The 15,228-nt window shown below is 35.2% G+C and overlaps 1 protein-coding gene across 1 annotated transcript; it reads left to right on the forward strand.

Annotated features, from left to right (window-relative positions):
- The first annotated feature begins 241 nt into the window (after window positions 1-241).
- LOC122041051 (ubiquitin-conjugating enzyme E2-17 kDa-like) lies at window positions 242-15,201 on the forward strand. The gene is made up of 5 exons (XM_042600591.1): window positions 242-395; window positions 519-603; window positions 2,057-2,184; window positions 14,291-14,395; window positions 14,818-15,201. Exons 2-5 carry the CDS (start codon window positions 534-536, stop codon window positions 14,959-14,961), a joined length of 447 nt encoding a protein of 148 aa, XP_042456525.1. The 5' UTR covers window positions 242-395; window positions 519-533; the 3' UTR covers window positions 14,962-15,201.
- The last annotated feature ends 27 nt before the right edge of the window (window positions 15,202-15,228 follow it).

Raw genomic sequence — 15,228 nt, forward strand, 5'->3', positions numbered from 1 at the left:
ATATTTTTTAAAAGGAAAAATAGATATAAATTATCTTTTTTTTTTTTAAATTAGGCAAAAGGTGGCTTTTGGACACGCCAAATTTCGATCGTATGACAACATTCCTAATTTTAATCACCGCAAGGAAATTTTTTCCTAATTGAGGTGGTTAATGGGTGAATTGATCGAAGATGGAAATTTGAGTCACGACGCCGCCTCGAGAAAGCCATGGCTCAAACTTACCCGACTTATTACACGACTTTTCTCATGACGAGGTGGAATCCGTCCATCGTGAGACGAGTCGGTTGGTGGGTCGTGTAGCAACCTCGCGTACAAATTCAGATCTTGGTTCTTTCCCTTCCGCTCCCAATCGCGTGCGAGAGAGATCGATTCCAGGATTTTCCAAGACAGTTTAGGTAATCGCCTCTGTTCCTCCGCTCTTGTTCTCGATTAATCGATTGTTGGTTTTTCTTCTGCGGTTTGATTCGTTCGTAATCGTTTGGATTGTTTTTTCCTGCCTTTTGGCTTTCAACTGGTAGGTCATCGCCGAATCCATGGCTTCGAGGCGTATCATCAAGGAGTTGAAGGATCTCCAGAAGGACCCGCCGACCTCTTGCAGCGCAGGTCCTTCTTCCTCTTATTTTTGTTTTTTTTTCTGGATTACTTGATAAATTCCCTTTAGTTTCTTCATCGGATTTGTCTGTTGGAAACTCGTTACGGGAGGAAACAACGTCATCTTTTCTTCGAAGCATAGACCTGCTTGCTTAGGAGTTTTTAGGATTAGTATGTATGTGTAAAAAGTTCTTCCTTTACTCGTTCTACAGATTATATTCTGCCTTCTGTCTTAAGTGATAATGGTCTGGACATATGATAAAGTTATATTGCAATTGTTCGTGGTAGTGGTTTGGACATTCAGTAAAGTTATACGGAAAATATCATTTTCTTTTATCTGGAATGATAGTGGTCTTATTAGATGATAGGAAACATAAATGAATGCATTTATGGTGTATAGTTGCTTCTCTGTCCTACAAATTATGTTCCTATTTGTTATGGCAAAAATATATAACCAATACAGAAGTTTGTCAGTTTTAAATCTAGCTTGGATCTTAGTTGGAGAAAATGGCTAGAGAAGGCTTGGTTGAGGAGAGATTGATCTGGTTGAATAAGGTATTTGGTTTAACTTGATCAAACTGTAAGGAGTTCAGATGAGGCAGGTTGAATTTTGACGAATGGCAAGCAAGTGGATATAATTTGGGGTTGACTCAAATAATTTGAGTTAAGGTTGAATTTGGCTATGGTAGTGGTGTGGCAATTTGAAGTAAGAAGGATTAAGGTGGAGTGAATTTTGAATTTTGAGATTTAATCGGAGGTGGAGAATGTTGACTACTCCGAGGTGGCGATTAGTTGCCACCCATAGCTTTGTGGTTCCCTGTGGTAGGTCCCTTTTTCGATGTGCCCTGTGCACCCTTGTCCCCTTGTATATGCCTCAATGTGAGTGCACATCCAATGCCTATTAGCTACACGGTCGGAGGAAACATATAGTGCAGGATTGTTCCTTCAAATAGTTTTCACTATGTTAACTAGTCTAAGTGGACAGATGCTAGCTTTCTGTTGGTTGAGTCTATAGAACTTAGATCATTCCCTGTTGGCTTTCTCAAAGAATATGTGCCATCCATCTAAGAGCCTTTTAGAATTGATGGATAATTTCACCTACATCACTATTCATGTATCTTCTTTATCCACTTATCCATGTTACCAAGTTGCTCATAGTTGCTAATTCCATTATATTTCGTATAAACTTTAATGAACGGTAAAGTAACCAATTTCATGGAAAAATATAGAACATGTCACCTTAAGAATGACCCAGGTACATATAGAATAAGCACGATGATACTGCTCTTTGAGGAAACTTGCTAGTTAGTTCAGCAAATGAGTAGCTCAATTCAATATTTCAAGGATTTGAGTGCTTGTGGATTTCTAATGTTGGTTTGGTTTTGGTTAACTTCTCAAGCTTCTGAATCATGCTTATCTAACCTTAATTTGTACAATCAGTTTCAAAAATTTTATTGTCCTGCAGGACCAGTTGCTGAAGATATGTTTCATTGGCAAGCAACAATTATGGGTCCACCTGACAGCCCGTATGCAGGGGGAGTTTTTGTTGTTACTATCCACTTTCCTCCAGATTATCCCTTCAAACCCCCTAAGGTATTGTTGGCATAAGAAGCAAACAAAAGACTTGCACCATGATATCAATGTTCTAATAGAAACAGAAAACATGCACATGCTATGCCTTGTGTCTAACATATAATTTCAGTTTTGTTTCCTACCTGTTTTTAAGATAAATTAGTTAAATAGCATGGATTTTATTGTAGGTTATAAAATATTACCCAATGATGTTGTATAGTTCAAAATATATGCAGAAGTGTGTTATATAATTCAGGGCGTTGTACAAATCCATTATAATGGGACACACATGGACACACATTGAAATATCAGTTTCTAGGGAACATATGTAGAAATTTGAAAGCATATTTGTTATTTTTTTTCACATTAAGCTGATTCTTTGAAGTTGATTACTGCAAATTCCTGATGGATGCTTTATCATATTTCAACTTGGATCAAGGAAGATGTCTCAAGCTTATGTAGATCACATAGATCCTATGCTTAGGTTCGATTTGAGCTATATAATGTCTGGAATACATCTACAATGCCATGTAGGATAAAATGCAAGATGATGACTAAGTTGGTACTAACTGGTACTAGTTATTTGGGTCTTCTTCTTGTCCTTCATTGTAGAGTTATGTGGTGATTGGTACAGTTAGTTCCAGAAAATATCTGCAACCAGGATTATACCCATAATTGAGCTGTTGATCCACACTTGAGAATCTAATTAATAATGTTTGCACCTCAAGCCTATCTCGATCTATAAGGGATTTAGTTTATTTTTGTTACTGAATCTTGCTCAAAACAGAAGACAGCAACTTCTGTTCTGATCTTATAGTATAGGAAACAATTTTATAGTAATCACAAGGTTTAGGTTGGCTGGCTTTATACACTCATATTTAGACCTTGAATTGAAGCTAAAAAAATATGATAACTTAGTGTTAGAGCAGAAACAGCACATCTTGATCATTTTAGACCGATTGCTTTGTCAACAGCCAGCATGAAAGCTTTTACCTTAAATCTTGATCAACGGAGCCTGTATGAGAAGATTAAATGTCTTGGATGCTTCTTCGTATTGGAAGAAGATGATCCATGGCCTTTATGTCTTGCAATTGAGTTGCAGGCAATGTTTAAATATCGTGCCGAGTCGGTCGAAATGAGTGAAACATCTCGTTCCACCCGTCGACCGGCATTGGCACAACCTGGCACCAGGCCCCGCTATAGCTGGGAGCCATCATGTGACCCTGCAGCCGCAATGGAGGGGTTGCGCAACCCTGCAACAGCAGTAGAGGGGTCGCATAACCCCTCCATGACCGTCGCCGAGGCATCGCGCAACTCCGCGGCCTCTCGCGGCCACGCCGGAGGAGTCATGCGACCCTCGCGACCGCTGTTGAGGGTCACGCGACCCCGCGACAGTGTTGGAGGCACGTAAGCTCGCGAGTGGTGCCTAATTTCGGATTTTTTTTAATTAAAACTTAGGTTAATTACTTTAATCAACTCCTAATTATGATGAGATAATCTAATGAGGTTTTATTAAACCCTTATAAAATTATCTAATTAATTTTATATTTCATTTATTTTAATTTAAAAATTATAATAAAATTTTTATTTTTTATTTATCTATTTTCATATCTTTTCCTATTTTAAAAGATTATTTTTTATATTGTTTATTTTTTTAAATATTTATGTTAAATATTTTATTTTTTAATTAATATATTTTATATTTAAAAAATATTAAAACTATATCGGCATGACATGATACGGTACTGAAACCGTATCATTCCTGTTTGATACCGAAAATTCGGCATGGGTCGAAATTTTAAACCTCCTGACTCAAAGGCATCAAACATCAGACATGCATGTTGGACCAAGATCAGCATGCAATGATATGGAATTTTACCAAGATCAGCATGCAATGATATGGAATTTTCTTATCCATAAATGGATGTGTTTTCTCTTTTCTTGTAGGATTCTTTATTTATTGATGAATTACTATCCCACAAGATTAATCAAGGATATATAGTATAATTACAGGTTTTATCATGGAGTATGTTAGAGCATGATTGTAACCTAAAATATCGACCAATTAACATTGACTATCTTATATTCTTTATTAATTAAGAAGATCATCTTGTTGTCATCTACTACTATGGTTTTACCAGCTTTTGGTGTTTCCAAGACAATGGTACAGTTGACTCATGCAAATACTTGAAATTGTATCAAATCATAAATAGAAAGCACTTAAGATGTGCTTTCCTACAAAGAGAAAGCATTTGGAGAGAATGAGAGTAGGGAAATAAATTTATAGGGAAGGATAAGGAACTCCCAATTGTGTTTCCTTGGAGGGAAGAAAAGAGGAAAAGAAAATCTTTCCCACTACTTCCTTGGAGTGAAATGAAGAGGGAGGATAGCTTTATTTTGTTAAATGATTTTTTAAAAAATAAAACAAATAAAAATAAAAAACAATGAAAGAAATAATTTTTTTGCCAAAATTTGTGGCATTTAGGTAGAATTGGAACTTTTTGCTTAATTTTTAGGCCCAGTACTTTGGCCAAAATTGGGGATAGTGTTCCTCAATTGTTTTCTTCCCTCTTCCCATTTTTACCAAGCAAACAAAGGGAAAAAGATAGGTCAGATACTCTTTCCGAGGGGTCATTTCCTTCTCTAAGTATTCTTGCCCAAGGAAACATGTCCTTAATAATTTGTTTATGACAGTAGAAAAATGAAAATTCCATATGGAGTTATATTAATAGGCATGCTATTTCCTTTGATTTAACACTTAGTTTGAACTTTGAACAATTACTCCACACATAAATGTATTTTTATATTAACATGCATTTTTTTGTGTTTATTTGGAGAAGGGCAAGTGAGACAGAAAGCAAACAATTTTAAGTCAAAGGAAAAAAAAAAGAAATGCTGAATTCATTTCCTTCATTAGTGTATATTTGAGGGAAGTTTGCAGGGAAGGAAATAAAAACTTTAATGACTTTGCAAGTTTGCCCGTCAATTTAGTCTTGCATCATTTTCTTTTATGATGTATCTTGGGGTGTTAACCTATGGTTATGTTATTTTTTTCATGACATTTTGTGTTGGGCTGGAGGTTGTATATCTCTCTATACTTTGACATGATGTCTTATTTCATTGTCTTTTGCGGTGCTTGCCGAGGTTAGTCATCGGTGATTTTGATCCTTGTTTCTCACTCAGGCTAAATCTACTTCAGTTGAGGCTCAATTAGTTTGGCTCGATGTCGATTTGCTTAAGAACACTTCAGTGGAAATAGTACAAATCATTAGAGCTTGGAACTCAAAATCATTATCTTTTATGGAAAATTAAATGTTTCAGTCATGTGACACCCCATCTACTACTAATTAAATATTTAACTAATACTAAATTGAAATTTATATTAAAATTTGATATACTAGGCCCAACACTTAATTGATGTTAGACTTAAGAGTTGGTTTGCTTCATCTAGGGTTTTGTGATTTCCTTTCTCTCCAACCTAATGAATTGGTACAGTGCTGGTCAAAATGCATGAACTTAAGGTTTGCTACATCTTGGGTCAAAGTGTTTGGTGTTACTTATTAACTGTTGAATTTTCTCCATGCCAGTTAGTACTTACATCGATTTAATATCACACTTCCTCAATATTTTATTTATTGCATTTTCGCACAAAGACAAAAAGTTGAGAGAAATTACACAGAAAGTGCAATGTGAGATATAAGGCTTGTCCTCAACATTAATTGCATGTCTGCTACTTGTGTCTTGATTCTAATCTCCTGATACTTTGGTTCTAGCCAAATTACTACTTCACTAGACTCCTAGTGTAGGTGCAAGAGTGCCTAGATCTCTGTAGTTGGTTTGACTCCTTGCTCTTCAAGCTCCCTAAGTTGATGAATGGATGCTCTCTTATCTTATATAGTGGGTGTCCTTGTATCATGTCTGAGATTTCATCGAATTAACCATAGCCACCTTGATGCCTTGTAAGGTTAGGAACTTCATTGCCAAGTGGTAAATTAAAACTACAACTCTATACTTGCATAGAGTTTGTCTACCTATGGTAACGTTGTGTGTTGATGACATATCTACTAGACTACTACCGTAATTTTAATTTTAATTTGAACAACTTGGATATATAGTTCCTCATCTAAGTTAATGGTAGGCATAATTGTTCCGTGTGTCATGATGCTATTCCTAGTGAATCTTGTTAGAGTAGTGGTCTGTCCTTTGAGGTCATCTTAAGTGTTACCCATCTTGGCGAACCATTCAAATAAAGTACATCAACCAAGCTATGTATTTATCAAAACTCTTTCCATCAAGCAGTTTATTTGTGCACGCACCATTGATGCGTCTTGGTGTCCTAGATCAATGCCTCTATTATGTTCTTTGTGTTAATATTAGCCCTAGTACCAATTATGAGATGATTGATAGACATTATTGTATCATATTTTATTTTATTAATAAAAGGCAAAGTTGGTTATTATATTTATTTTAGTTCAGTGCCGAATGAATAAGTATAATAATGTGTTAGGATAGTAGGTTCTAGTCTATAGTATATCAATTAGTTGAATTGATAATGGGAGCTTGAAGTATATATAGACACTACTCTTAACTATTCCTAATCAAGTATTAATATACAAGGACAATATTAATGCGTTAAGACTAGTATTAGGTTAATGGATGACTTAATCTCATAAGTCATGGATATGAGATAGACACATAAGTATATATCAGATAATATGTACTGAATAATGCACCATAAGAATGTTTCATGGATCATTATATGAGTGCCATAAACATTCTCATGTGACTATTGGTATGAATAGTCCTTAGACATAAAGTTACTACAGTTTCCTACATAAGGAGTTGTGTACTTTGGTATTGTCAAACATTACCTATAACAAGGTAAATTATAAAGTCGATTATTGGTATGCAATGAGTTATGCAGAGGGATGTGAGTGATGTAGATGTGATCTATCCCTTTCATATAACGGAAATAATATCTGTGGACCCCTTGATTAGTAGGACATAAGAATGTATAACCATGCTCAAATGAGCCAATATGAGATATTGAGCTTATTTGTATAAGTGCGTACTTAAAGATCAAGAAATATAAAGATTGATAAGAGGATAACACGATCTATGCCTTATTGATCAATCTAGATATGAAGGATAGAGGGATTGAGTCATATAAAATAATAGTCACATAAAGGTTAAGTCGGATCTCGACATTCTCATCACTTGGGTAGCAATGATGCCTTGCTAGATGCCACTGATTGCTTATGTATCTAAAATGTTGATTTGGATACATTGCCAACGTTACGAGAACTTATTGAGTCACACACAAAGAACAAGTTGATTTGGATATGAGTTCATTTGATGGATCATTGGATTAAGTCCAATTCGAATTAGACTCATACAATCAATTCGGATGGATGAGAATCAATGAGTTGGACTCTTTGGGTGAACCCGAATTCACCAAGGAAGAGGAAAGATCAAGATTTAATTGGATTAATGGAGGGCTTAATTGAATTAATGGAGAATTAATACCAATTAAGACAATTATTGCCAACTAAGACTAATTGGGTGAATGAATACAAAAGGGGGTTTTGTATTCATTTGGTGGATGACTTGTGTTCTTCCTCCTTGGCCGAATTTCCTCTTAGCCGAACCTCCATGTGTGGCTAGCACCACAGTGGTGGTTCTTCACTTCTTGAGTTTGTGAGACGGACGAGAAGTTTGTTCGTGTGGATACCGAAAGAGGCATGGACTCTTGATCGTGCTGAGATCCTAGTTGTCGGGAGTTCGTGTGCACGCAACAAAGGTATAATTCCCTTTTAACAAATTTAGTATATGTTTTCTCCTTCGCATAGATCTTCTAGAGAGGATCTAGTTAGTTGTTTTCTGTTGCGCTTTTTGCGTGTTTAGCACGCTAGATCCTTAGACTTTGGTAAAGGTAAATTCTAAGTCTATATGCAACTCGAATCAAGATTGTTTTTGCCGAGCTTACATCTTAGATTTCTGATTTTTCTCTCCTTTAGTCATCAATCTTCCAATAATAATTTCATTGCCCTTTGTAGTGGCTCGTCAATTAGGGTCTTCGTCTTTATCTCTCAAGATTTCTTGAGCCCTACAAACTTGTTGAGGTGGTCCTACTCAATTAGTTTCTCAATCTTATGCTTTAAATGCATGCAGTCATTAATGATGTAACTATAATCTTTGTGGTACTAATAATACTTTGGTTTGTCTCTCTTGTGAAAAGTTTATCGGATTAGAGCATTGTTGGACAAATGCAAGTTCTGATTCTTAATCTCTGTGAGCATCTTGGACTAGCACATTGAAGAACACTGATTGACTTATAATTGAGGGACCTTGATAAGTGTCCCTTGACATTTTGCCTTTGAGTTCTGTTTCATTGGTTATTTGGTTTGTTATGGTTGTAGTTTGGCCGTCTTGGCAAAACAAACATTGTTTGCCGTGTCATGGTGGTTTACCATCTTCATCATCTCCACCATATTGCTTTGTAGGGTTTTCATGTAGTGAATGTATATTGTGGCTCTAAGTGCAAGCTTAGATGTCGTCTTGAGACCAATATGATTGGAGTCACCATGAACAAGCCTAAAGATAGACCTGACACCTATTCGGAATTGTTGGTTCGATGATTCCGTCGACCCTTAACCTTAACCATCCTAGACGATTACGGTTGATGATTCGGAACCGCCGGTTCACGGTTCGGTTCATGGTTCTCCACGGTTCAATATTATTATATTAAAAAAATTTAAAATTATAAATTAATTAAAAATAAAAAAAGGCTTGAATTTATTTAAGTTACTTACATATCCCTTTAGAGTGTAGGGGAATCAAAGTCCACGTAGTTCTCTTACCTTTTACCCTTTTAGCTTAAGAAGTGGCATTGCTACTCACTTTCGTTTTGCGTAGTATTTGTTCTTTCGTTATCAAATTCTTCAACTTCATCGTGAAAAATGCATTCTTTGAAATTTTTTTTTGTGGCTCTAGTCCAATCGTTGAGTAATGCTTAGGCTTCTAATGAGTCAGAAACAAAGGCGGTCGTTCATCCAATATTGCTTCCAGCACTGAACGTCTGTTCCAAACTGTTGACACTGAACAAGCTAAAATTTATTTGACAATCATTGAGCGGATAGACTTTGAGCCTTTTGTGACCATCACTTGAGGATATTGAAATATGCTTCGCTATTTATTTCACTAAAATAAAAAAAAAATTGTAAAATAATTCTGTGGAACTTGAGGATCCTCATGGACGGGTTGCCCGTTCTTTTAATAAAATTTGTACTTTTGTAAGTTTTAAATTAATACTACTAATAGTTTGTGTTTTATAAATATTAGTTTGTCTTCTATACTATGTTCTTTATAAATATCATATAAATAATTTCTAATATTATATACAATATTATTGGGATTAGGAGAAGAAGAATCTTTAAATGGAATTAAAGTGTGTACAAAATTAACATTTCTTGTAAAACTTCTAATTTACATCTAGGTTCTAAAGCAAATGCAACTAAATAAATTTTAGGAATATGAAAAAAAATATTTTTCCCATTTCGTTTTCATTACTAATACAGAAGAAGATAAAAATTCATTGACATTTAAAACTAATACTATATTACAAAAATTCATTAAAATTAAATGAGAAGTAGAATAGTAAAAATCAAAAAGTTATTTGGTTGCATCATTAATATTTTTGAAATTTCACAAATATTACTACAAATATTCCATTGGTGTAAAAATAAATATATTAATAATTTGTGCAAAAAATGAACATAATAATTCTCTATATTGAAATGAATCTTATAACAATTGATATGTTGAATTCCATCATGTTGATGCATCATGTGGAAATTTTTTAGGTCTTATCCCATTATTTTTATAAAATTTACCCCATTGTTTCATTATAGCTGGATGTGACCATAAATAAGAAATAATAGTTCTAATTAATTTAATGATTTTCTAAGACTCTTAATCTATCTTGAACGTATAAATTTAAAATATGACATATGCAATGAATATGAAAAATAAACTATCAATAATAGGGTGACATAAAAATTTTAGTTCATCAATACTAGTGGTATTAGAATCAGTGTTTATCCATATTTTTCTAAAATTAAACATAATAATTATGAGATGTTGTGAGCAATATGCGATTTATCAAAAACTCTTTAAGCTAACAATCTTTTTTTTGGATATTCTAGGAGATATCGATTCAATGACAAGTCACACCCATATATGAGTGTGTTCGCCAATTAGCATTTCAAATATCGGAACATAAAGATACCTTATTATTTAATTTTACTAAATTCTTCAATTAAATTTTTTTCTCCTTGTTTTACTATTTTTTAATTATTTTTGTACGTGTAGTTCTAGGAACACTTTTAGCAGATAGATTAAGAAATTCTTTATAAAAATCTTCAAAAGTGCATTTATATCCAAAACCAAATGAAAGATGTTCTATGAAAACAAATCTCGTGAATGATTATTTTAATTTATTATCGGAATATAAAAATAAAACAGAATCAATACTTTCACTAGTGGAAAATCTAGATAATTTTGTTTGAGAATGGTTGATTCTATATTTCGTCGGGTGCTTCATTTCTGTGTCATTTCAACGACCCATAGCTGCTGCCGGCTTGGAATTTGTAGGAAGCATTGTAATGCATATATTTTGAACACAAATCTCCCAACGGAAGAATAACTTTCTCAAAATGTTTAATAAAAATAGAAGATTTTAAAGGAAGAGCTTCTCGAACTTTAAAAATAATTGTATCGGTACTTCCTTGTGTTTTGAGTGTCAGAAGTTGCTCGGTCTCATCATCTGTGGATTAAATCATGTTGAGCTCCTCATTCGGATTTACTATTTCCTTGCCCCTCCAAGATCGAGATGAACTTTCTTGGTCTCTTTCCATTGTAGTTGGATGTGGGAGTCGAAAGCGCGTAGAGATTATGGAATTGAGAATGAAAGTAGAGAAGATGAGTATTGAAATAATGAAATAAATTCTCTATTTATATAGAGTTTAGAGAGTAACGAATTGTAAATCTTAGCCATTGATAAAAAACGGTCAAATGATCCCAACCATTAAAAAAATACATACCCCCTTTTTTATCCCAACGGCTAGAACTAGTTCCAACGGTCATAACTACCAGTTCTACCATTCACAAGAAAAAAACAATGAAGTGGTTAATCACTTATTGGGTTGGAACTGTAACCGACCTGACACCCGGCTAGGCCAGTTACGGTTCCGGCCCGACAACTGGGTCAATGGGTAACCGATCCATTGACCCGGTTACGTGCCCGACCCGACCCGACCCGGCTTGGGGTTTGGTCTACCTAAAGATGTCCATAAATTTTTAGAGGAACTTGAAAATCAACTTGTCCACACAGGGCAATAATGTTATATAGCTATCAACACTTTAGCTACCTCGGTATTGCCAATGAAGTCTTAAAATCTTGTATCACCTCTTCAAAACATGAGATGTTCTAAAGAGGGAGTTATGAGAACCATTTATTTGCCAACCTTTGGAGTATTGTCGCATAGAAGTATGTTAGATACCTCACATAAGGACCTCCAAGAGTTGGAAGGGTTGGTGCTACCTTTGTGCGTCTCTAGATAGGGACTTGAAGGGGCAATGTCTCTTGGATTTCAATGGTTAATGGAATTCTAATGACATGCTTGGCACATGTTCTTCTTAGCTCAGGATGTTTGTCTCATACCAATTCCTTGACCTGATATTCATTTAGTTTGAGACATGCCTTGATCTATATCGAAGTTGTAGTTGTACTCAACCTTCTTCAACTCATAGCTGCCAATAGTTATGTAGTTGAATGTGTTGAATGTTTTATTTTCTAGCCTTCTTTCTTTTTCCTTGCCTTCTTGTTCAAATCTTAGGTATTGGATCTTACGTGAGCAATCTCATAGTGTCTCATGAACTCATAACAAATTAAAGATAGAAATAAGAAAAGGCTAAATCAATAATATGGAAGATAAAATATAGATTTAATGCTTACCAAAGCACAAAGTTATGAGATAGAAATTGCTGCTTCAATTGTAATCTTGGTTTTGACATCTTCAATCAGCTCATAAAGCATTTCCTTGTTCCCACGGATGCCCAGTTGGCTAGAGGGTAATAGACTTGTTATAATGGGGCAAAAGATCAATTTCCGATAGGCGCATGTCCTCAGAAAAAAAACCTCTCACCCTAAGCCAATTTGGCGGTCGACTATAAGCTCACTTCGTGATTTACATCCTTTCACAAAATCTAGGGACGGGCTGTGTGGAGCGTCTGGGATGAGCGTAATCACCTTTGTGCTACAATAAAACTTTTCCTTCATCTTTGCAGCTCTAGCCATTGTAATTGGGCTTCTATCGATGCATAATGAGCCGTGAAGAAATTTTGGAATGGGATGCTCCTTCCTTTCCATTCCATGACCTTATCTTGATTCACATCCTTAGTATGCTTGGCTGCAACTCGGTCTCCTTCGTTATCTCCATTAGGATCATCATGTTGATTTGTATTTTCATAGTTTGTTAAGCTTCTTTAGTGGCATAGACAAGTCATTTTCAGCCTTAGTTGCTCTTAATTTGACAACCATCATCATTCTTAGTAGAAAGAAAACATCATTGTCTTCTTTCTCTATATCTTCATGATTTATTTTTTGTGTGTCTGTGAATCAAACATTGATCTCTTATTTTCCCTTCTTGGTGGCACCACCTCATGCGCTAGCCACTAGACCCATCCGAGGGAACTCTTATTTTCCCTTCTTGGTCCCATGTTTGATGGTGTTCCATAAACAACATCAATCTATTAAGGCTAGGGCTTAATAGAGAAAAATAGGCTATTAAATTTATTGCCTATGATGATCAGCTTTCATCCGTAGCACTTTGAAGGGCCTTTTCAATTTCGGTCAATGTTGTAATTCTGCCTATTTATGAGCACTTGAAAAAGCACTGTCTAATCATGTGCTAAATGTAGTGTTTGGCTGATCACGCCTTCATTACACAAATTGTGCTGCATTTGTTGTTGCAGGAATATCTTACAAAACAGCATGACATAGTGTCTCTAGGGGAGGACTGAAGTCTCATAGACTACAGTCAGCATTGTATCAGATGTGAGAATGAGCATGATACGTTGCTTCACTTTCCCAAGTATCTTAAAAATGTTATACGATTCCATGAACCAAGTTTTCTCAAAAAGGGCCATACTCATTGGAGATGCATGCAAACTCATTGAGTGACCATCTTTCAACATCAGCTGTCATTCGGAACTTTTCTATAACAATTGGCTGTTAGCAACGCCCATACAGAGTAGTTTATTTGGAGGCAAGCACAAGCACCTATAGTCCTGTGGGATATAGTAGAAGATGCTGCAATTTAGCGGAATCTGAACTGTAGAACTAAACTGGTTCATCCATTCTTCTTCTTGAGGAGGATGACTGATTCTTTTCATTTCAATGAAATGACATTGTTCAGTGAATATTATAGTTATTCAAGGTGGAAATAGGTTGCATTCCTGTTGTATCATGGATACCAGTAGATTATTTTGTTCAAAGGAAAAGAAGGGTAAAAAGATGCAAAAGCCTTGTATGATTGCGTTAAAATTGGTCAAGGTTTTGTGGCTGTGGCATGCTGTTTTCTTCCCATTTTATTGGAATTATAAAAGTGTAGGCTCCGACACAAAGACCTGCATTATACATATTTATGGTTTTGTTACTACTTTGGTCTATGCCATGAAAAGATTAATTACATGACAATCCTCACCAACATGTTTTGCGGATCTCTCTTCTATTTCAATATTTGTTTTAGGGTTTGCACAATTATTATTTATGCAAAATATCACCATCAAAAACAGGAGAACAAAGGTAAAAAAAGAAGCAAAGTCACTTTTGCATTAATAAAATTGCATTATCCTAACCTGTTTTGTTGGATGATTTGTGGTACTACCTTTGATACAAAGGTCTTACTGTAACATTTATGGAAAATATTTAAAAACGTGGTAAAATTCTCTCTGCAGCATTTGCTTCGCTTGGACATCATGACTTTCTTTTTCCTGTTGATAGCCCAAGTTAATAAGCATCTTTTTAAGAGTATCTTTGAGTTACCCATCTTATTTTCTTCTCCAGGTTGCTTTCAAGACGAAGGTTTTTCATCCAAATATTAATAGCAACGGAAGCATTTGCCTTGACATCTTAAAGGAACAATGGAGCCCTGCATTAACGATTTCCAAGGTTCTTTATTCTTTGTATCACTTAATCTTCTAACAGTTTGGGTTGCATGTATTTTGCAATGAAATGATCATATTTAAGATTCCATCAAGGGCTGGTGATTCTCATGGATATGGTATGGGATTAATTCTGCTGTTTTCTCAAACTGTCATATACCCACAACAAGAACTATGTTTGACCTTGGGATGCTTAATCTGTGACCGACTAATAGCAAGCTTTCAAATGGTTTTCCTGTTCTCCAAATTGTCAATGACTTTCAGTAGTGCCTTCAGTTACTATAATCATTGGTTCAACAAATCTAAAAATGATTCTTGTGAATTTGCTTGTCATTTGTTCGCATCACCCTGAATTTTTATCATTATCTTTCCAAAACTTGTCTTATATCATTGTCTAACAAACTAAACTAAGAAAATTTTCTATTTCAGGTGCTGTTGTCAATCTGTTCCCTTTTAACTGACCCAAACCCGGACGATCCGTTGGTTCCAGAAATTGCTCATATGTACAAGACAGATAGGACCAAGTACGAGACTACAGCAAGGAGCTGGACCCAGAGGTACGCAATGGGTTAAGGTTATGATGGGAAGATGACTATTGGTGGGTTATGGTTTAGTGGGAAGATGACATTTGATGGGCGTCTCTATTATTTATCTGTTGTCAGCGTGATGCATGTTTTCATTGCAAGACTCTGTATACTCCAAATATTTCACCAATTAAAGAGGTCATCAAGTGAAACCTCAAACTCTAACTACTGTGTTGTATCTGACTATTCGAAGAAAATTTAAATTTGGAGTGTCGGTATTTTTTTTTCATACCATCTGCATTGTATTTGATTTTCC

The sequence above is a fragment of the Zingiber officinale genome, chromosome 2A, assembly GCF_018446385.1.
Source record: "Zingiber officinale cultivar Zhangliang chromosome 2A, Zo_v1.1, whole genome shotgun sequence".
In the NCBI taxonomy this organism is placed as follows: Eukaryota; Viridiplantae; Streptophyta; class Magnoliopsida; order Zingiberales; family Zingiberaceae; genus Zingiber; species Zingiber officinale.

Excerpts from the sequence above, each read along its gene's own strand:
- LOC122041051 (XM_042600591.1), top strand. The coding sequence starts at position 534 with ATGGCTTCGAGGCGTATCATCAAGGAGTTGAAGGATCTCCAGAAGGAC. Across the intron at positions 604-2,056 it reads GCCGACCTCTTGCAGCGCAG|GACCAGTTGCTGAAGATATG; the intron begins GTCCTTCTTCCT and ends ATTGTCCTGCAG. Across the intron at positions 14,396-14,817 it reads CTGCATTAACGATTTCCAAG|GTGCTGTTGTCAATCTGTTC; the intron begins GTTCTTTATTCT and ends TTTCTATTTCAG.